Source organism: Euprymna scolopes, chromosome 36 (assembly GCF_053919585.1).
Source record: "Euprymna scolopes isolate OS-2025 chromosome 36, ASM5391958v1, whole genome shotgun sequence".
Taxonomy (NCBI): Eukaryota; Metazoa; Mollusca; class Cephalopoda; order Sepiida; family Sepiolidae; genus Euprymna; species Euprymna scolopes.
This window is the reverse complement of record NC_136517.1, coordinates 55250390-55274445: the sequence shown is the minus strand read 5'-3', so window position 1 is coordinate 55274445 and position 24056 is coordinate 55250390. Positions and strand designations below refer to the sequence as shown.

The 24056-nt window shown below is 36.4% G+C and overlaps 1 protein-coding gene across 2 annotated transcripts in view; it reads left to right on the top strand.

Annotated features, from left to right (window-relative positions):
• LOC145260502 (protein PALS1-like) overlaps positions 1-24056 on the top strand; it is a 608074-nt gene that overhangs the window by 417159 nt on the left and 166859 nt on the right. For both annotated transcript variants that reach the window (XM_080118617.1, XM_080118618.1), the window contains one exon: positions 1522-2553. In XM_080118617.1, the coding sequence (XP_079974743.1) occupies positions 1522-2553 (1032 nt within the window). The remainder of the gene's footprint in view (positions 1-1521; positions 2554-24056) is intronic.

Genomic DNA, 24056 nt, shown 5'->3' with positions numbered 1-24056 from the left:
AATTTCGCTTGCTAGAATTCTTACTGACAGGTATACTTGCTTTCTCTGTCATTAACGACGCCATATATATATATATATATATATATATATATATATATATATATATACGTTGATTATTTTAATCTCGTAGACAAAACGTTTTGCATTTCGATTGAAATATTCCTTTTAAGCTTTTAGAGCAACTAACTTGATATCCAACATCTCTAAATTGTAAGTTAAAATAAGAGACACAACCCTTCCCCCATACACCCTCTCTTACTCAAGTAAATTTATTTATTTCTTTGGATTTCATTAGGGTTTTATTTAGTTAAAAATAAATAAATAAAAATGACTTGGGTGCCATCAGCTACAATCGAAACGAAAACGTATAGCTCTCCAGCATTATTCGTTACCGTCTGAGCAAAGTCCATACACATAAAAACTAAAATTATGTTGTAAAAGGTACAACTTATATTTGTACATGCGTAACATTTAGTTGACTTATGCCTGCCAAGTTTCATTTTTCTTTTTCAATTTAACCCCTTTACCAGTAAAAACCAAACTAAATTTGTACCACATGTCCGATTCTCCTATATATCAAGTCTTTAGACCAAAGATTTATAGAGTAGTTTGGTAGAGACCGTTCCACACACATGGACAAGGACACTATATACATTATATATATGGGAAAAATCTGCTTATTCAATTATATTTCACTTTTTATTTATACCAAAACTTTAATTTATGCAGTAAATTTACCCATAAAAAAACGATGTACGCTTTGTAGCATAATTGTAAAAATAAAAAAGAAAATGGTTTAATTGCAGGAAAAGAGGGGTAAAATATGTTCTGACCATTAATCAAATTTGGAAAATTAGAATCTAGAAAATATTGTGCCTAATTTCTGATACTAAAATGATTCTTTTAATTTTTTCTTCTTTGTCTTTGTTTAAAACTTAATTTTTCATGGCTCGGATTAATGATGAAATAATAAATAATTATTGATTTTAAGCTACCAGTAAAACTAAAGTCTATAGATCACCCTCCACAGGTACATTTGTGCGTTATGCACATATTACATGGACTTTTATGGTAATTAGACCCCCCCCCCAAAAAAAAAACCCACTATATTTAGAAATTTAAAAAGAATTGAAATAAGTAATTGTATCGGAATCTGGAATTTAGAACAGATTTGGTAATTGTCTTAGAATCAGCAAAATATTGGAAGCATCTCATCATAAAGGAAAATATCAAATTATTATTTTTTAAGGGCGTATAAGTTCATTAATCTGATTAGGTTAGTCAGACTAAAGGTCTCCATTCTAATGGTATATTTAGCCGGAATAAGATTTTTATGGCAAAAAATAAACAAAATAAATTATATATGTGCTGATAACATAATAGAGTAGAAAAAGAAATCTAATAGGCTAGTCTAAATCAAATATAGATGTCAATTGGAATTTAAATCTGACTTTGAAAATCCAACAATATAACTTTCTATTTTAGAAATAAATTTATTTTCCTTTTTCTTTTCTATTACAGTTCCAGAAATCAACTTAGTCCAAGATGCATACAGCATTGCAGTCGAAAACAAGTCTCAAGAGAAACTGGAAAAACTGTGTGCCCGTAGCTGTATCAAGCCTGTGGATATGACCAAATTTTCTTCCCCTTTGTCTTCTGATCCCAAAACCCTACCCCTGTCTCCAAGAGAGACAACCGTGAATAACAATAACAGTACTGCTCGCCAACGGAATACATCTACCCCACCAACAGCTCATAAGCAGCGTCGAGGCCGGCCAACAGATAAATCTCACGGTTCGGTAATGACCCTCACAGAGAACCGCGACATGAATGGATACTCTGATTCCAAGAAAGACCAGTCTGGGAATTCTCACAATGGACATGATACTAATGAGATTCCATTGATAGAAAACATTGCGAATCAAACGAAGCTTGTTTATGCAAATGTGAGTCCAAATGAAAATTCTTTGAATCGGTCACAAGACACATATTACAATAACGAAGCCTTCCATGGTTCTTTGGAGGCTATAGATGGTGGCCCCCACCGAGAGATGGCTGTGGACTGTCCCGAAAACTTTGTTGGGCATGTCAAATTAGCTCCACGCTATCCACCCCCGCCACCAAATGAGACTTCTCCAAGAAGGCAAATTGGTTCTCCTCCAAGGTTGAACTTAAGTTCTCGAGAGAATTTGTCAGGCTACAGAAATCTTGGAGATTCCAGGGAGAACCTGTCCGATTCTTCCGTCAATGCCTACAAGAATGTCAAGAACTCACCATCAACCATGGCAAAGCAATCGCCTCCCTCCCAGGAATTATTGGCACGCGTACGCAAATACGAGGAGGATATTAAAAAGCGTACAGAGGATGACAAGCGAATCCAGAGGGAGCAAGACTTTTTGAGAAATTCCCTGCGAGAGTCTCAGAAGCTTCAGAGTTTGGAAAATAAGCAGAAAAACGCAACTGGATTTGTTAATAATGGTTACGAACCGGAAACCTTGAAGATTAATCGGTCTCCAGTTAAACATAAGGAACTCTACAAGAGTAAAAATGTTGGTAAGTAAATTTTAATTCATTTTTTAAAGTTGTAAATGGCACGTCTCTATAACTAACCATGTCCTTTGGTCAGTTGGTTGGTCTCATTTTATTTTGAAACCTTGTTACAAGATTTGTTCTTTCCAGGATGTCATCAAATATCTATATTAAAATTTTTTTATTTAAATTAAAAAAAAAATTTTAATTCTTTATTTAAATTAAAAAAAAAGATTTAATTCTTTATTTAAATTAAAAAAAAAAAATTTTTAATTCTTTATTTAAATTTAAATAAAAAAATTTTATTTAAATTTGAAAAACATTTATTAAAATTAAAAAAAATTATTTAAATTTTTTTATTTAATTTTTAAATTTTTATTTAATTTATTTTTTTATTTTTTTTATTTATTTATTTTTTTAATTTATTTTTTTAATTTATTTTTTTTTTTATATACTTAACAAATCAGATCATAAGAGATGTCTGAGAGAAATTGTGAATCATTACAAGAGTGTAGAGGGGTTACACTAGATATGGACAATTACACGTTTAAAGTTAGATTTTTTGAAAGAATTATGTAGGAAAACAGTGTGGTAAATGCGAAATTGACTTCAGAAACGCCCACATGTCTGCATGTTTTAGAGAGTCCAGTTGCTTAACACACCGGGTCCACTGAATCACCAAACTTAAGCAATGTTGAACCTGGTGACCATTTGGGACTTCCAGGTGGTGTATGTGCTCTCTGCTTATCTCGGCATTGTTTCCAGGCGGTCCGAACTTCTCCTTGCCACTGGACTCAGTGCCAATTCAGGAGCTGTGTGGTTGGAGATTGCACAATCCTTGCCTCACAATTACACACACAGCTATGTCTACAGTGGGTATCTTTTGCCTTTCAAGACTGAACAGAGGCATCGCGTTGCTTAACTATAGAAAGACCAAAATGGCGATTCACAGTCGATTTTGTCCCCAATGGTCATGTGAATTATCACAAATCAACATGGTAAATTAGATGATCTTGGGCTGCATAATAGTAAACCATTTTAAGAATGGGGAAATTCATTTGAAGGTTGCAATCTATGCATATGTACTTTGTTGAGGTATAATGGATTATTTAATCAAGTCAACATGAAAAAGGTAAAAAGGGGAACTAAGAAAAAAAAACTACAATTATTAATTGCTGAAGAAAACTACAAATAAATATGTCGTTTACCTTATGGACACATATTTTATGTTTAACAAAGTGCCAAATTTTAAATTCTCCGATAGCATGAGTTTCACCCAACAAATCTTTGATGACATTTTCCATCAGACATTCTTTTCATGTAGCGTTCATTTGAAGCATCAAATTTGAACTTTTTCTCAAACACCTTGTTCCAGTTGGCATTTGTTGAAATTCTACACAGCAAGCATCTTCCCCATACCGTAATGTAACCAGCTGTTCAACTTGATTTTAGACTGTCCCATCATACTTGACCATCACACTCTTCATAGCTTTGAGTAAACGTTGCTGGAGTTTCAGCAGTTTTTACAGCTGTATCAATGAGACCTTTGTGACCTCCCATGACATGGAAGAAAAATTCTGAAGGTATCAAACCGGCAAGGTAGCAATTTTCTACAAATCCTCTAGACTCTGGGCCATAATTATCTTTGATGAAATGGGGAAGTGTTCAATGGTGGAATCCAAAGGGAATCCTTTTACCATCAATGTTCTGTTGATTCACACAAGCAATAACCAGAGAGATATTAATTTTGTCGCCTTTTGAACCAGCGACTACCATAGTCTGGAAGTTATTGTATTCAGATAGACAGCGATAAGCAACATTACCAGTTTTGTCTCTGGCATCGTTTATTGTATAGCTGGAAATGTCTTCTCAATTATTAAATCATTTCTCTCTGATAGGTTCATAAGAGTAGTAGTTGATGGGCAAAAATCAGAAGCTCACAGTATAAATGCTGGAGTCCCTCAGGGGTCCATCCTGGGCCCAACTCTCTTCCTGATCTACATTAATGATCTTCCAAATCACATCCTTACATCATTCGTAGACATTTATGCTGATGACACTAAGCACATCTAAGACCGTAAGCAACCAAGTTCTCTCCGATTCTCTCTCCTCTGATCTTGACCACGTGGTACAATGGGGAAAGGAGTGGCTGGTTACTTTTAATGCATCTAAAACCAAGCTTCTATCTTTATATCAACAATATTCTGATCCACATCTGGCACCAATTAAAATGAATGGCTCTTGTCTTGGGGAGGCCTCATGTTTGACAAGCTTCTGGGCTTGACCTTTACTCCTGATCTTAAATGGAACAGGTACATCAAATCTGTTGCCAAGGCCGCTGGAAAAATGGTGTGATCCTTCTATCGATCCAATAGATATATCACTGCTGATGCAATTCTCTATCTATATGAGCCATGTACGTCCAAGGATGGAGTACTGTTGCCACATCTGGGAAGGAGCTGCTAGAAAGGACTTGGCCCGCCTTGATAGAGTTCAAAATAGACTCTGTAGCCTCGTGGGAGATGTCCTTTTCTCTTCCCTGCAACCTCTATCTCACAGAAGAGATGTTGCGAGTTTGTCTCTGCTTTATTGTTATTTTTATGAGCTTCAATCTATGGTCCCCCCCCCTCACCAAACTTTCACAAGAAACACTCGTCTAGCTGACAACACTATCAATAATTCCCCCCACTCTTTATCTGTGCCTAAACCTAAACGTAGATTCCATGAACAAAGCTTCTTTCTTAGAACTGCGTGCCTGTGGAACTGTCTTCCGTTTTCCTGCTTCCCAGCTCACTACAATTTGATTGTCTTCAAGTTCAACGTAAACAACTTCTTGATGAGCCGTTCCACTTAAGTTAACAAATTTACCAAATTTCCATTACTAACGATTACTATATTATCCAATTGACTACTGTACACACTTTAACCCTTATCCTCGAGTGGTCTTTGGGCCTTGATAAGTGGTTATGCCTATGTAAAAAAAAAAAATTCTGGTGAGTTTTGCATAAATTGGAAGCAAACGATGTACAGAAATACGCAATCATGTTACAATTAAGTGCATGGAAAGTTTTAATGTTAAAGTTGTAGTTAATCAAGGTTTTGTATTGTCCATTAATTTTCATTGGTATCTTAGAAGGTTGAACTTTTTTTTTCTTTTTCTTTCTGATTTTTCCACACAAGAACAAGAAATGCTGATGATTTCGTACTTGCTTGTAAAACAATGGAATAGTTTGCATGTTAAGTTAAAGACTTTGGCAGATGCTGTGAAAATTAAATATCCTCCTGCTTCGTTTCTGGAAAAAGGAATCTAATGTCATTCAGTTTTTTTGTTGCAATCAGCTGTGAAGAAAATATATTTGGATGGCCAAGCTATTGAGGCTGTTCAGAGTATTTGTTATTTTGGTGATACTTTGAAGCATAAGGAGAAACTGGTGTTAGTTGCAAGAGTTTAAAATAGAGTAAGTTCAGAGAACTTCTGTTATTACTAACTAGCATTATTAGTGCTAGCCAAGGTTTATCAGGCATATCTATAATTTTTATAATTTTTTATTTCATATTGATATTCATGTTAAACCTCTTTTTTCTATTTATTTAAAAAGAAAATACAACTTTGTTATATATGGGTCGTGGAATTGCATTCATCTGCAAAAGAACTAGCTAATTTGCATATTCTTTTAATCATTCATTTTAATTAATTCTCTATTAGTCTTTTTTTGTTTCCTTATGGAATGATGATCTTTAGTTAACTATTATGTGTGATTATATTCATGCAGATATTCTGCATGATTTATACTTCTGTAATATTTGCATAAAAAGGTTATAGTAAACACAAACCTCTTTCTATATATATTTATGTATGCATATATATATATATTTGTTTAAAGAATTTTGCCTACCAGACACCTCCGTCAGTTTTTGTTCTACAGACATGAAACTTAATATATAGAGTATTCGAACTCATGCGAAACTTTATATTTGGGTTTTAGCCGGGGGAAATCTGTACAAAAATGTGAAAATTAAAAAAAAAATAGAATTTGCCAGGTGAAAGTCAAACGACAGCATTACAAATATGCATGCATAATGTAATAGCTATTGGTTCATGTTTTAATTTTTAGCCTTGCAGCATACATGTCTTCATAGGTCAGGCATTAACGTAAAAAAAATTGTTTTGGTTTCGATTCTCAGTGGTAGCACACAAGTCTTCTTTTTTTTTTTTTTTTTACTTTTTAAATCATTACTATATATTGGGTCCAATATAATCTATAATATAAATCTCACCTGCCTGTTTAAATGTATGTATTATGTTTGTATGTCTGCCTAAAACTTTCGACAGAGGCGACAGATTTTCGCAAGATCAATATCGTTTTGAAGCTCGACTCTTTGAATGACAAATATTGAAAAATTGGCTAAAACCATTAATTCCTTCGCCCTCATCTGGGCACTTTTCTACAAGGAGGGGTCGCTTTTTCCGCAGATATTTTCGAAAGCCATCCCCTCTTTTCGATTGACTACCCTTAATTTAAACCTTCACCACTTCCGGTTTGGTGATGGACGCAACAGCAAAGACATCATGGTTTTTTGGGGTTTTTGGGGGTTTTTTCCACGTTTTTTTTCTCCTTTGAGGTACGGGTTTGAGGTTGCCTGCTTACTCCCATTTTTTTTTTTTATCAACACACACCTCCAAACACTCAGGTAACGCCGTGCATCCAGGCTAGTATAATACTAAATATGAAATCTGCATTAATCAAAATATCATATTTAAGCATATTTTACAACCGGGCAATGCCTGGCGGCCTGCTGGTCTATAATATAAAAGCGAAAATGTGTGTTTTTGTGTGCGCTTTTTTGTATATCCGGCAAAGGCTTTTTTCGGGGGGGGGGGTACTATTTCTTACAACTTTTTATATACTCCCTAGTTTATAATATCTACGATTTGCGAACAAACGTTGTACCCATCTTTTATTTGAGCGACTTTTATTTTATAAAATTCCCGCTATTCTGTCTTCTTGTGTGTTTGTTCGTGTTTTTTTTTTTTGTATAAAAAAGCGAAACTAAAAATCGAAAGCAAAGTCATGTTCTCGGCCTTTCATTCCGGGACGTCCAGAAAGCAATGAGCTTTGATCAATGTGGGGGAAAACTAGTCATATCAGACAATTGCTATTCATTTGGACACTCCCCCTTTTTATAGGGAGCTGGTTTTCCCCAGCATCTTGGGGAAACAAACAAATACAAGCTTAACTGGCTTGCAGCCAAAGTTAAGTGCTTGATGCTTATGCACCTGTCTCAACTCCTTCAGTTTTTGTTTAATTTCAACGATTCTCACTTCCTCTGCTCTCTTAGTGTCTCGGTAAGATATCACATTTTCTTTCACTTTCTTTTCCGCCTTCACCTCAAGGCTTCGGGTTCGAGCCTACCTACCAACACTTTTATGAGCTTACCTACTAACACACACACACACACACACACACACAAACACCCAGGCAACGATGAACACCCCCACTAGTAGATACATAAAAGTGAAACCTGGCCAATAAGAGTTGAGCATATGCGTTGCATGAAGAGTAATGAGAATAATACAATGGATATGTAATCTGAGTCTTGAATACAGATTTAGATCTGCTGACCTCAGAGGAAGATTAAATCTATACAGCACAAGGAAATGTGTGCAGAACAGATTCTGTTGGCTTTGTCACATTAAAAGAATGGATGATAGTTCTTGGGTTAGTAGATGAAGAACAGTTGAGGCAGCAGGGTTAGTTGGCAGATAAAGGTGAAGAAAGACATAGATAAGTGATAAGAATGATTTGAGAGAAAGAGAGCTAAAGATCTGACCAGAGGTAGATTAGTTTGGAAATCGATTTCTAAAAGCTGTTCAGGTCAGCATGCAAAACAGATGCTGACGACTTATATTATTTGGATTCTTCAGACTACTGTTCTCATCTTGAGTGTTATTCTCACAATGTTTCAGTTGATGTAATCTCCGACCTTCTTTAGGCGTATCTTGTTGTACTTGCAAATCTGCACAGAATTTCGAACAGAACGCTTTACTTAATCCACACGGGGTAGCATGCTCTCATTCTATCAGCCATCACTGGGTAGAAGTCCTAAGTAATTTGCAGTTGTATTTTGAGTGTCACCCGCACTGAAGATTGAACCTTCAACCTCCAGAAGACTGTTACTTGCAACTAAATTTTACCAAGTACTTTATCCATGTCAATTCTACTCTGAATTTTAGTCACCTTAAACTCATTTTTGTTTTCAGGTGTACATTTTTATCATTTATCACTATAAATTACTATGTATTACTACAGATTACCATATATATTATTTATAATTAATTAGCCTGGGAGCCGGCATTGCCCAGGTGTTTGGAGGTGTGTGTTGAGCAAAAAAAAAAAAAAAAAAGTGGGAGTAGGCAGGCAGGCTTGAACCCGTGACGCGAAGGCGGAAAAGAAAATGAAAGAAAATCTGACGTCTTATCGCTATACCATGACGCTACTGGAAGTTCAGAACATTAAAATTAGGTAATATCAATCGAACCGATATGATGACTTGCAAAAATGGCTCACAAAATATCGATCCCTCATTCTAAAATCTACCCAGTTGAGGGTGAAGGAATTAATGTCAAGCTTCAAAATGATACTGATCTCGTGAAAATCCGTCATCTCTGTCGAAAGTTTTTGGCAGACATACAAACATACATATATTTAAACAGACAGGTGAGATTTATATTATAGACTAGCGGGGGTGCCCGGCGTTGCCTGGGTGTTTGCCGGTGTGCATGTTGGGGGGGAAGGGGAGGAGGTCAAAACAAAATGGAAACTAAATAAGCAAAGTAATAGCCCTGTTTTAATATTAAAAAAACGATGTTAAACTTGTTAAAAACAATCGGAAAAACAAAAACAGCGAAAAAAATTTTGGGAGGGAGGAAGGATCGAACCCGAAGCCTTGAGGTTAATAGTCTGATGTCTTAGCATGACGCCATGGAGGCAGAGACTTCAGAACAGCCAAAAATAAACATTTAAAAACGCAGGTGGTTGTATGTCAATGTATGGTTTTCTAGGTCAAATATTACGCCATTGTAGTAGTAGTAGAGAAAACGAATTCACAGCGCGAGTTTTGTAAGATAAAAGTCGCTGAAATAAAAGATATTTACGACGTCGTTTCGTAAATCATAGATATTATAATCTAAGGAGTATATAAAAAGTTCTAAGGCATAGTACCCCCCCCCCCTCCGGAGAACTCCCTCCAAAAAAGCCTTTGCCGGACACACAAAAAATGCACACACACACACACACACTAACACACATTTTGCCTTTTATGTATATATATATATATAGATGATTCCCATATTGTGTTAAATTTTGTTGTAGAACATGCATTGCTGCTATATGCGAATACAAAACCATGTGCGAAATAATGTCATGGTAAGGAAAAAGAAAAAAACTATAAAAAGGAGAGCGAGAGCATGTTAGAGAAGACGATCATATTAGAGATGTGGGTGATATCACAGCTGTAATGAGAAGTCACGCGTGATAGGAGAATGAGGAAATAAATGTCATTGTTACAAAAAAAAAAAAAAGTTGATTTTATTACTTGTCCTATGTAGACTGCGTGCAACGTGTGGGTCCCTTGTGTAAACTTGTGTAACGTTACACTAAGTGGGTGGTTGTTGCCCAGCATATGTGCCGTTTCTTTGATTCTTCTTACTCTCCACTGCTTTTCTCTGTCTATAATTTTTGCTTTATTCCATAAAAGCAGGTAGTTTTCCGTTTCCCTTTATATGTGGTTAGCATTACGGCTTTTCAGTGTTCTTTTAACCTTACTCTTACTAAGTGACATGTTTCACCTTTGTATATTTCTACATTTACATGGGGTTTTAGCCACACACTGGCTTTATTCAAAGATTAACCATTGACACCTCATACATCTTTATATATACAAGATAATTTATATAGTAAATATATGCATATTTTTTTTTATTATTAAGCCACCATTTATTAAAGCTAAGAGCCACTCAAGAAGCAAACAAAAATGATTGCTAGCTGAAAAATGAGGAACACTATGGGGGTACTATTGATCACTGATATGAACTGCGTTTGATTATGTATCATTTCAAAATTAGTAAAAATTCCAAAAATAAGTGACTGAGTAGATCTATTAGAACCACTTTTTTTAAATTAAAAAACATTATGGTCCACCATTTTGCAATTTGAAATGATAGATCTGTCAAAATCATGGATTGCGGTTACCTCCCCTTGATTTTAGGAACTCTTTGACATTAACCAATATGATAAAACTCTCACTGATCATTTAGATAGACCAGCTATAGATGTCAGTCCACAACCTTCCTCTTTTTAAAATATTTTCAATTGTTTTACTATTGATGTCTTATCATTTATCAAGACTACAAACCACTCGAGGATAAGGTTTGAGACAAATGATTTCAGGCTAAAAAATGAGGAACACTATGGGAGTACTAACATTGATCAATAGTATGAACTGATTATGAAGGGGGTCGGTTTTTGACACTAATTTGTTGACATTAGTCTTTGAATATGAGCAAGTTTTACAGAATTATCAAATCACTGGGAATCTGTAAAAAAAAAAAAAAAAAAAAAAAAAAAAAGATAAAAATTTCAGTTTCTAGAAATTAAATTTTTCAAACAGTTGTAGTAAGAAATATAAGAATTTTAGATGATCGTTTGATTTCATAGTCAAAGAAAGATATTCATTTTTATGTTCATTTCAAATAAAATTATCTGTAAACATATTTTGCAGTAAAAATAAAGAATATTCCACTTAAAACAAAATTTGTTCAATTTTTAGAACTGTGTTCAATTGCCGTTTTTAGATTTTTCTCCTCTTCTACAAAATTTTGGTTAATAATTTTCTTGGTTTTATTATTAAACTTTCAAATAATCAGTTGTCATCTGCTTCTTGTTTTTACCTACACACACACACACACACACACACACGTATATATATATATATATATATATATATATATATATACATATACACTGCATAATCCAGCTGACATGCCAGATATTGTAAGATTGGGTGACCATTTAGAAATACCAGGGGCTGTATGTAGGTGGATGTTGACACATCCCTGCAAGAACTGCAAACACCTAATATCTTCATTTCCCCTAACGAGGATATACATGCGACTGGGGACCACTTGTAAGTTTGATATTCCCTAGATATTTCTTCCTTCATGGGAAACTGGTTCAACCCAACTCGGGTTAATGTTACTAGCTATACATTTTTATTTAGTAATGATTCAACACGGGCCTAAAGTCACTCAAGGATAAGATTTAATGAGACGAATGACTTATCAGTTGAATGATGAATAATATCATGAGAGGATAAAAATGAATAAGGTTTGATTACCTATATGGACGGTTTATGACAAGTATTGAATTAGATTTGAAGACAACCATGTTGCAGTCTGGAGGGAAGCAGTCTTGTAGTAATGTGTTCCACAGACAAGAATCTCTTTCCAAGAAACTCTGTTCATGTAAATTTTGCTAAATGCTGGGCACATAGGGAAAAAGGGGAAGTATTTTTCTGTTATGGTAACAAGACAAGTTTTTGCTGCGAATGTCTTACAAGGAGAAATCAGAAATTTAATCTTAGTCGAGCACCTTCCATGAAAGTACTATATATATATATATATATATATATAGCACCTTCCATGAAAGTACTATATATATATATATATATATATATATATATATATATATATATAGTAAATTATGAAAATATATATGGCAATTAAGCTACACAGAATATTCTGCGTAATTCGTCAAGCATAAACCTGACAGATTCTCATGAGAATGAAACACGGAATATTCTGTGTAGTTTAATTGCCATATTTTCATAACTTACTACCTAGCTCTACCTATGTATTGAGCACTGAAGTAAATACTGAAAAATTTACGCATAAAATTATATCTTCCATCAATCATATATACACACACACACATATATATATATATATATATATATATATATATATATATATATATATATATATATATATATGAAGGTGTAATTTCTTGTCCTGAAAACAATTATCTCTTTGTCTACCGTCAGGACAAGACATTACAACCTTTTTATTCTGAAATAGTCCCATCTAATTAGCCAAGACAATTCTCTTTAGCCAATCAACACACACTTAATCTTGGTGATCTGAATACAAAAGGTCCTTATTCTTACTCTTATTTGAATCTGGTTACACTCCAGTCAACATGTTAAATGCAATTTGCTATAATCTGAACAATTCAGGGAATCATTTTTAAAAGTTAAAGGAACTTTTATATTTTTAGTTGCACTTATAATCAAGTTGCAAAATACAATTAGCTGTGCAAAAGATTTTTCCTACATTAATTTATTTATTTATTTTTTGTACAAAAACAAACAAGATGTATTGCCATTGAATGTGAAAGGCTGCTGGATCAGACTGGTTGGGATGAGAGAGTGAAGCTGGCTCTTCGCAAACCAATTTCACTTCTTAAAAAAAAACTCCCAGCACGTGTCATCCATCATCTCTAGGGTGATCAGATGGTTTCTGTCGATATAGTGGACAAACATTCATTCACTCATTATTTGGATGAATCGTTGCAACATGTTAAGAAAAATTAAATGTACGCAATTCGATTTATTTTCTTTCCTGAAAATACTTTCCCGTCCATCCATAGCCTTGAGCCCCTGGAGGTGCATAGGCCATCTACAACTTTTTTGTAGATGCTTTTGTAGTGAGGAGTTTTTTTTGTTTTTTGTTTTTTTTTTTTCGGGGTGAGGGTGCTGGCCTCATGCCAAACCTTCCCAGAAGGTACATACAGCACCTAGCTTTCCCAAATGGTCACCCATCTGGTACTGGCCAGGCTCAACGTTGCTTAACTTTGGTGAGGTGATCTGGCGAGAACCGGTGTGTCAACATGATTGTGCCTTACAGAAAATACTTTGTCTTAATCAAAATCATTTTCATATGGACGCATCTTAAAAGGAGGCATCCTTCATCTCTAGGCTGATGAGATGGTCTCGTCATTCTGACAGACAAACATTATTTTAATGGTAACTAATGGAAGGACAAGCATGATTATTATACAAAATTTTGCAGCTTGCTGCACAAGTCGTTCACCCGAATAATGCTTAAGCCACATGATGTCCTGTTCGTACAGAAGGACGCATATTTTGTAATATCGGATTATCTCGAGCATGACATTGTAGCTGTCATTTGTTCCGAAGAACCTTATAGAAATGCTGATTTTTATATGTAAAAGCCAATCTATTTATCTGATGACACTGCTTTTCACTATAATAAGAACTTTATCAATTGATGCAATCAACCATAAAATTTCCTGTCTGAATTGTATTCACATACAATAACTGTTCGGCTAGTACAGGACATGTGTCCTTAAGTGAACCAAGGTTTTTCCACAGACTCTGGTAGTTTTTTTTATTTTACTAATGGGTTACCTACGTATTAGGACACAAAGGTCATTTGAGGAAAAGGGTCGAATCAGATTCTTGTCTTGTTTTATTCCAAGTATTATAGATTACGAGAAACGTTCAATAAGTAATGCCCCTGATGCACTACTCATAGCAGTAGAATAACACAATTTGGCAAGTTATGAGTCTTTCTCTACATAGGAACCACCCAGCTTTAGGCATTTCTCATATCGTTTAATACAGCTCTGGAGACCTCTTTAGAGGTGCTGAATCCAGTTGTTTCCACTGCATTGGGTGAGCATTGGTTTCTGGGTCATAGTGATGGACCCAGGTTTCATCCCGTGTAGCCAGTCTTTTGAAAAACTAACTCTTCTTCTTGGCACATCTCCAAATTCATTCTTGAGCACTTGATGTGTTCTTGCTTTTCGAAAGGTGTCAGCAACCTGGGAATCCATCCGTCAGACATCTTATGCATATGCAAATAATCATGAATGATAGTTTCCACAGACCTTGTACTAATCTTAACTGCTTGGCTATTTGGTGAATAGTCACATGTTAATCTTTCAAAATGGTAACCTCAACTAAACCGACAGGTGCCTCATCAATGGCAGAGGGATGAAGAAGTAGGGAGCAAGCAGGTCTTGGAGCTGTTTCTACAGGTTTTTGGATATGTTGTAATTCACTAATTTACAAGATCATGTGATAGGGCATCATGGCCATACGTTTCTTTCATTTCATCAAAAATTTCCTGTGGTGTGTACTTTTTCAAATAGAAAAACCTGATCACTGCAGTACACTCAACAGGCTCCATTTCACATCTGACTCGGTTCAAACACCTGTAAATCAGAAACCACAATTAGATCAGAGTTGCCATTACTTATTGAACGCCCTCTCATACAATATATTATTAATCTATGTAATACTATAATAATATTCTCCATATCGATATTTTATTGTCTACTAGCCTGAGTGCCCGGCGTTTGGAGGTGTGTGTTGAGCAAAAAAAAAAAAAGCGGTAGTAGGCAGACAGGCATGCTCGAATCAGTACGCAAAGGCAGAAAGAACGTGAAAAAAAAGGGGACGCGTTTGCTGTTGCATCCATCATCAAACTGGGAGAGACGTAGGTTTAAATTAAGGCTAGACAATCGAAAAGAGGGAATGATTTTCGAAAATATCTGCGAAAAAAGCGACCCCTCCCTGTAGAAAAGTGCCCAGTTAAGGGTGAAGGAATTAATGTTTTTTGGCCAATTTTTTTTATATCTGTCGTCCAAAGGGGCGACCTTCAAAACAATACAGGTGTCGTGAAAAAGGCATCACCTCTGTTGAAAGGTTTAAGCAGACATACAAACATACATACATTTAAACAGGCAGGTTAGGTTTATATTATAGACTAGCCTGGGTGCCTGGCATTGCCCGGGTGTTTGGAGGTGTGTGTTGAGCAAAAAAAAGTGGCAGGCAGGCAGGCTCGAACCCATCCTGTGAAGGAGGAAAAGAACATGAAAAAAAGTGACGTCATTGCTGCTGTGCCCATCGCCTAACCGGAAGTGGCGAAGGTTTAAATTAAGGCTAGTCAATCGAAAAGAGGGGGATGGTTTTCAAAAATATTGGCGAAAAAAGCGATCCCCTCCCTGTAGAAAAGTGACCAGTTAAGGGTTGAGCTTCAAAACGATACTGATCTTGTGAAATCCGACGCCTTTGTCAAAAGTTTTAGGCAGACTCACAAACATACATACATACATTTAAACAAACAGGTGAGATTTATATTATAGATTACTAAGGGAGAATTGGTATCTTTGAAGCCGAAACTTAACTTAAAACGATGTTTATCGGTTGGAAATAGTTTGAGTTAACATGTTTATATGAAAACACTAGCTTTAGGAAGTGAAGATCGTGAAATGAAGCAAAGGAAGAAAGTAACTTATTGAAGCCATTTGTTTTTTAGCATGACTTATAAGGGTCCAGGTTTATTGGACGGCTCTAAATAGCAGGATTACGTTTATATAATAAATGTTAACATTTAGTCATTTATAGGTGGGGGCAAATTTCCATCTTTGGGCATAATGGCATAAAAACACTAAAAAAATAAGATATCTCTGCTTTGAGATAAGATAAAAGGTGAATGGGGGCTTGTTGGAAAACTCTTTATGTCAGGAATTCAATCAAATAATGAATACAAAGATTTTTGCATATTTTTTTTTTTTTTTGTGGTGGTTGGGGGGGGGGTGATGATGAACTAGAATTTCCATATTTACCTAAAGTGTCCCGAGACACTAAAAATGAGGTATTTCTGCTTGGGAATGAGAAAATCCAAATGACAATTTAGAAATGCACCACATCTGATATTCTGTTCAAATTCAATTAATACAATCGGTACACTGACGCTGATTAGATGCCAAGAAATGCAATCTCCGTTTGATCAATCGCATATTTGGCATACTTCACCAAAGTCGTTTCTGTAATCCGCGATTGGGCCATTAACAGTTGTCCAGCTCTTTTCTTATTTTTCTTGAAAAGAAAAAGATCGAGTGGTTGTTGTGTATTTGTTTTCTACCATAATTAGTGGATGCAATATTTTGGGGTTAAAGTTTGGAACGTGGCCAGTTCTGCTTTAATATCGGTGAACCTAAAAAAGACGTTTTAGCACTTTGATGTTGTAAATCTAAGAATCGCTCTTGCTTCTCTCAAACATCAAGTTCAGCAATGTAGTCATAACTCTAGTCTGATTTTTTTTCTAATGGAATTTTCCACTGCCTCATATGGAAAACTTTTGTTCTAACATTATTTCTACACATTCACCGAAAATCTTGCTACACAATGCCTCTGTTCATTCTCGAAAAACAAGGGATACCCTCTGTAGGGGCAGCTGTGCATGTAATTGTGAGGCAAAGGTTGCGCAATCCCAACACACCTCTCTTGAATCAGCACTGCTCAAGTCCAGTGGCAAGGAGAAGTCTAGGATGACTGGAAACAATGCCGAGATAAGCAGAGAGCACGTACACCACCTGGAAGCCACAAATGGTCACCCGTCTGGTACTGGCCAGGCTCATGGTTGCTTAACTTGGTTATCTGATGGGAACTGGTGTATCAAACATGATTATGCTGTATATATCTTGCTACACTGGGACGATGTACTCATGCCGGTCCAAAAATAAAACATCATGTTTGTTAGCGCTAAATTCTTATTGAGGACGATCTGTGAGATGTAATAGGTGCTAAAATATCTTATGCTAAACTAACTGAAATAATTGTTTTACGTCAGAATTTTTTTTCATATCAATTGCAATGTCAGTTTTTGAATATTTCGTGTTTCAAAATAATAGAACAAGGCAGATAAGTAAACAAAATAGTTTTTTATTAACATAAATACAAATAAAATAAATCAATATTTAGTAGCAGCATCTTTTGCCTTGATAACAGCATCAATTCGCCGGGGCATGGAATCAACAAGCTTCTCACAATCCTGTGTTGAATCCTATGTGTTCTGGATTGCAATCGTCATGGCTGCAAGGGTAATAGGTTTTTCTTTGTGAAACTTCCTCTTCATCTGGTCCCACAAGGCTTCAATAACGTTAAAATCTGGCAAGTTCACCTGCCATTCAAGAACAGGGATCGATCGTTCTCGGAGCCAGGAAGATGTGGTCTTAGCAGAGTGTACCAGTGCCAAGTTATGTTGAAAAAAGATGTCTGTAACCGCCCTGTCAAACTGGTTATCCAACATTGGCGGTAAATTAGCTTCCAGGATATCTTGGTACACTTTTGTGTTTACAGTTCCTTTGATGAAACCTAAATAACCAACACCTTTAGCACTCATACAGCCCCAAACCATGCAAGACTGCGGGAAGTTCACAGACTTAACGCATTCTTGGTTATACCATTCCATGGTTCTTCGCCAAACACGTAGCCCTTGGTCACCAAAAGAAATACAAAATCGAGACTGATCTGAAAAGATCACATGCCGCCCTTCGTCTGCAATCCAGGTTTGATGAGGAGTTGCCCATCGCAGCCTCTTCAACATCTGCTTCTTGTTAAGGAACGGTTTGGTGGCAACTATACGATTTCAGTATCCCAGTTGTCGGAGCCTTCGGTAGGTAGTGCTTCTCGAAACGTCGGCACCAGAAGCCTGTTTCCACGCTTCAGTGATGTGACTTGTCGATTGGAATCGACTTTTCTTTGCCACCTTGTCCAGTGTCCGGTCTTGTCTTTCGGTGGTGCTTTTCTTTCATCCGCATTTCTTGGGATTGCTGTTGGAAATACCCTCAGCACCTTTCTGGAGCAATTTGGTGACCACCGATCTTGAACATCCGACCTTGATTGCGATTTCCATGAGCGTCTTTCCTTCTGCCTGCAAATCAAAGATACATTGCTTCTCAGGCAAAGATATGCCTTTAGAGCGACCTATACTTATACAGTATTATTAAATCGTTTTCAAAATCTTTTTTAACAATATTTGCAAAAAGATTACTCAACGACAAAATGTTCTATTAAATTGAAATGTTGACTTTTCTAATCCCTATATATATATATATATATATATATATATATATATATATATATATATAAAATGAACTCATTTTTGTCCCTATGATTTTGACCTTAATAGGATTAAAAATCAAGACATTTCATGCAAATGTAATATGCACAAACTGCAGCACAATATCTGAGGAGTGTAATAGACATATTACCTCTCCACTTCCTCCATAATCATAGATTCCTATATTTTTTTCTGCTGAGAGTTTACTGCCACAATCGGTTAAAATCAATGGAAGTAGTAAAATCTTTTCTCTCTAATTAATTCCTCCTTCCCTCGCCACCACTTACACGGTTTCCGGGATCGTTCACAAGTTACGGCGGAACACCGGTTTGGGTTTTCTTTACTTCGTATTTACTTAAAAAAACTGGAATGGAATTTTAACGTTCCTTTTCATTCTATGCTTTCTACTGGGTGATGCGATTTTTTTTTCGCTTTATTCCGTTTTGTAGTTGCTTAAAAAAACTGGAATGGAATTTTAACATTCCTTTTCGTTCTATGCTTTCTACTGGGTGAAACGTACTATGGACTTAACCGAATCGAAGGGTTATTTATGCCATTTTTCTTTCGCTGTGTGTTTTTTTTTGTTTTTGTTTTTCCGAACACGTTCATCATTTTTTCCCTTATTTTTGCTTTTTGTTTTTCCGATTTATTTTTTAAAGAAGTTTTTCGTTTGTTCGCTGTTTTTTTTTTTTTTTTTTTTTTTTTTTTTCCGATTTTTTTAAGAAGTTTAACATTGTTTTTGTTTTTTTTAATATTTAAACAGGGTTATTACTTCGCTTATTCTTTACTTTACCCTCCCCCCCCTTACACACACACACCTACAAACACCCGGGCAACGCCGGGTACCCCCGCTAGTGTGACAATAAAGTACTCATTGTCTGCCATATGCACCTCCTCAAGTGATTAAAAATAGTTGCAATCGTTATTTAAATGTACAATTTATAAGCCGAAAATTATCCCAAACGGAGTGAATTTACATATATTCTGTTATTTTGACCAGCACGAGTAAGTATCACACTTTTCTTTCTTGTGTTGATCGTAAATATTAGACAAAGTTTTCCTGAAGGGTTTTGGTTTTAGCTTTCTGAGTGAGATAAATGTTGATTTCTGTCTTAAGCCAAATGCTTCTATCTAATGAGGCCTGGATTTCTTCCCAAATGTTGAAGCTCTTCTGGTTTGTTTTTCTTTTTTTTTTTACTTTTTGTTTGTGTTTTTTTTATTTTTTGTTTTTGATTCATTTATTTATTTTTTTTTTTTTTTCATTTTCATTTACTATCTTATTGAACAAGCAAAGTTCTACAAAGGAAGAATGCTACGTCCATAATCCCCTGAGGTTTATAGATTTAAATTAAGAACTTCTGTACAAATTGACCTCTGCTTAAAATGTCTTTTTTTTTTTTCTTTTTCTTTTTAGGGGCGGGGGGGGGGCTTACATAATAACTGGAATAACTCCAGCTTCTACTACTATCTGATGTTGCACCTATTTACAATGCCTCTCCACAGGACAGAGTTAGACATCAGGGTCGTTTTTTAACGTGGAGAAAAGGTACAAAAATAAAAATTGTCTCAGTCGTGAAGGATTTCTCCTCCACTGAATGAGAACGAGAAATAGAAGTGCCGCATCTGAAGAACAGATTACTATTGCAGTATATTAATTCCCAAAAAATTCTTTAACACTTGATGTCGTTTTCTTGGCAATGTTATACTAACGAAACGGAACTGCAATCTCTGGTTCCTCCTCGTAAAACCTTCAAACTCGTCTATATGCTACCACTATAAATAATTTTCCATTCTTTCTTTGTGTACCTAAAACTAAATCCAACTTTGATTACCACTTAAAATTTCCCAAATGTTTAAAACATTTTATTGAAAATAAATACGTTTATATACAATAATTGACTGAAATCGTGGAGTGGGGGGGGAAAAAAATTTGGTTAGTAAGAGCCTCCTTACGCTTTCTAATCGGTTTGTTTTGAACCAAAAACAAGCAGACCAATCTTCAAGTGTGCGTAGGTTCTTAAGAAAAAAAAAAAAAAACGGTGGGGAGGGGGCTCGGGGAGTAGGTGATGTCCTTCCAAGATTAATGCAATTTGAGAGAGGCCAGAAATGAAAAATGTGTTTTGACGAACTTGTAGAACTTTGATCCTAGCGGGCAGCACAACACATAGCTTCTCTATATCTAACTCCCTATCACAAATGGTTGCGTTTCCAACCCATTTCCCTGACCAGCAAGAGCAACAAGCATCACTTCTAGATCTGTTTTTTTATCACAGTTCCCGATGATTATATAATGAACGCCCACAGCCCACTTGGGAACGCTGATCATGCAGTGATAATGGTTGAAATCGCCCGAAACTCAAGAGCCAAAATTGAAGAGCCAGTGCTCAAGACAACGAGATATTATAAAAAGGCTGACTGGGAAAACCATCAGAGATCTTATCAGAGGTGCCCCATAGGGAAATATTTTTTCTCTTCGTGCTGAACAGTGCGCAAATGAGACAACTGAATGGTTCAAAACTGTAATTGAAGCACATGTCCCCACGCAGAAATTTTTTAGCAAGCCCCAAGGTTTACTTCTACTTGCGCAACTGCCATTGCCCAAAGGCAAGCATGCATACCGCAGATTTAACCAACATAAGTCCAATTCAAACAGAAAGAAATATATAGAAGCTAGAAGTAACGTTAAGCAAGAAATAGCGACAGCTCAGAGAGAATTTACTGAAACCACTAAAAAACGCATCGAAGCACAAAAATTAGGAACTTGTGACTTCTGGAAAATCTACAACAGTGCAGTAAATAATGGGAAATCAACAATTCCCCACTAACCAACAATCATGAAGTTGTTTGCTCTGCAACTGAGAAGGCTAACATGCTTGCCAGTCGGTTTGCCTCAAGCTCCATACTGGACCCTTTCAACCACCCCCGACCTGACTTTCCTATGCAGACAGACGCCATGATAGACGATCTGAAAATCACCTCTGCTCAGGTGCATGCTATCATAAAAAACCTTGACACTTCAAAAGCATGTGGACCCGATCTCATCCCAGCTGTGCTATTAAAAAAGTGCTCAGCCGAAGTAGCTCCAGTTCTATCCAAACTTTACAGCAAATGCCTTAAGGAATCTTGCTTTCCAGGCTGTTGAAAAACTGCTTCTGTGGCACCAGTATTCAAGAATTCTGGCGAAAGAACTGACCCATTAAATTATCGCCCCATTAGCCTCATCCCACTTTTTGCCAAAATATTTCAGACCTTAATTAACCATGCTCTAGTCCATCACCTTACAGATGCTAAACTTCTGACTGACAAACAATATGGATTTAGACAAGCCCGTTCCACAGCAGATATCCTAACTGTAATCTCTGAACGTATATACCATTCACTGGACAAAATGGGGGAGGGCAGAGCGGTAGCTCTAGATATATCTAAGGCTTTTGACAGGGTATGGCATGAAGGTCTCCTCAGGAAAATTAGATCATACGGTATCACTGGTAGAATACTTAACATAATTAAATCTTTCTAAGATAAGAGAAAAATCGAGGCTGTCCTTGATGGTCGTATATCTAAATAATATGATATAAATATGGGAGTGCCCCAAGGGTCTATCCTTGGACCTCTATTATTCCTAATATTCATAAATGACCTCCCCGACAAAATTGTCTGTGAAATGGGTATATATGCTGATGACACCACATTCTATAACAGGCACGACAGGAAAACAAATGAACACGTATCTAAAGAAATGGCAGAAACACTAGAGGATGCCCTCTGATCTGTAGTGGAATGGGGACAAAAATGGATGGTCACGTTCAATGCCGCCAAGACTAAACTAGTTTTCTTCAATAATTACAAGAAACCTTCTCTGCCACCAATAGCAATGGCCAACTGAGAGTACAGCTTTCAAACTCCTTGGCCTAATGTTCCCAGGAAACATGAGCTGGAACAATTACATTGAAAGCATTGCCAGGGCTGCTGCGAAGAAGGTAGGCTCTCTCTACCGTGCTAGAAAACTACTAACACCCGAAAGTATTGTGTACCTCTATAAGGCCACCATTCGCCCATGTATAGAGTATTGTTGTCATATTTGGGGTGTTGCATCTGCTACTAGTCTCTCGCTCCTAGACAAGGTTCAAAAGAGTCGCCAATCTGATAGGCCCTGAACTGGCATCTAAGCTTCAGCCTCTGTCCCATCGACGAAATGTTGCATCCCTCTACCTGTTCTAAAAGTATTTTAATGGTGAATGCTCTGACGAACTGCAAGCACTTGTGCCCCCACGACATAAACACCTTTGACAAACCCGACAGGCAGCTAAATACCACCCCCACACAGTAGAGATCCCTAGATGTAAAAGATCTTTCTACTCCAGTAGTTTCTTCCCCAGAACCACTAGACTTTGGAATTCCATTCCAGGTCCCTGCTTCCTCAACCGTACTGACGTGCAGAAGTTCAAGTGTAACATGAACCGACATCTTGCTGCCCAAATCCCTTCATATTACCCCAGTAGTTGTTGCCTCTGATAGTAGCCCCCTACACCAAAGTTGCAATGTGCCTTGTTTGGGGTGAAAATGTAATAAATAAATAAAAATATTCTTTAAAAAGTAAAGAATCCGATTATTTTTCTATTTAATTTACATATGTGGTTAAGGTGTGTACAAACATACGATGTAAATTAGCTAAAGAAAAGAATTATTCTTTCTGTAAATACTTGCAGAGACATTAAAAACTATTACAGAATGGCTTCTGTATTCGCAAGATGTTCCAAAACGTGCATCTTATCAGTTTCAAAATAGGAATTGTGTACCATGATGTGCAGCAACGTCACGTAGACGGTAGTAACTGCAGTGAAATAGAGAGATGAACAGTAGCAGGACTGGTGACGTCACGTAGGGATAGCAACAGCAGTAAAACCGGGAGAGTGGAGTGAGAAAGACGTGACGGCATGAACAGCAGGAATAGAAAGCAGACGATAATGATACTCCACTAGGTGGTGTCAGCTCTGTGAAAATTTGTTATGTAAAATGGAAAGCCTGAACAGGAAATGAAATGTCTCTCAAAAAAAAAAAACAGTGAGTTCAAAGTATTTGTTTGGCACTTCGATAGGGGTCGACAGATAAGAGAGGAACGAAATGAGAATGCCTTCTATAACGGTACAGTTGAGCCAAAACAGAGGCAGAAACTTTGCCATGACTAACAATATATTACCTGAGTTTTTTGTTCAAACTCCTTGACTTAACATTAACAGGCAACATGAATTGGAAAAAATGCATTAAAGACATTGTCAAAGCTGCTGCAAAGAAGGTGCCCTCCCCTTCTACCACGCTAGAAAATACCTCACACCTACCAGTATTCTATATCTCTACAAAGCCACCACTCGCCCATGTATGGAGTATTGCTGTCACATCTAGGCTGGTACATCAACTACTACTGTCTCCTTTTAGACAGGGTCGAAAAAAGAGTCTCTAACCTAATAAATCTTGTACTATCAACCTAACTTCAACCCGTGTCCCATCACCACAATGTTGCATCCTTGTACTAAGT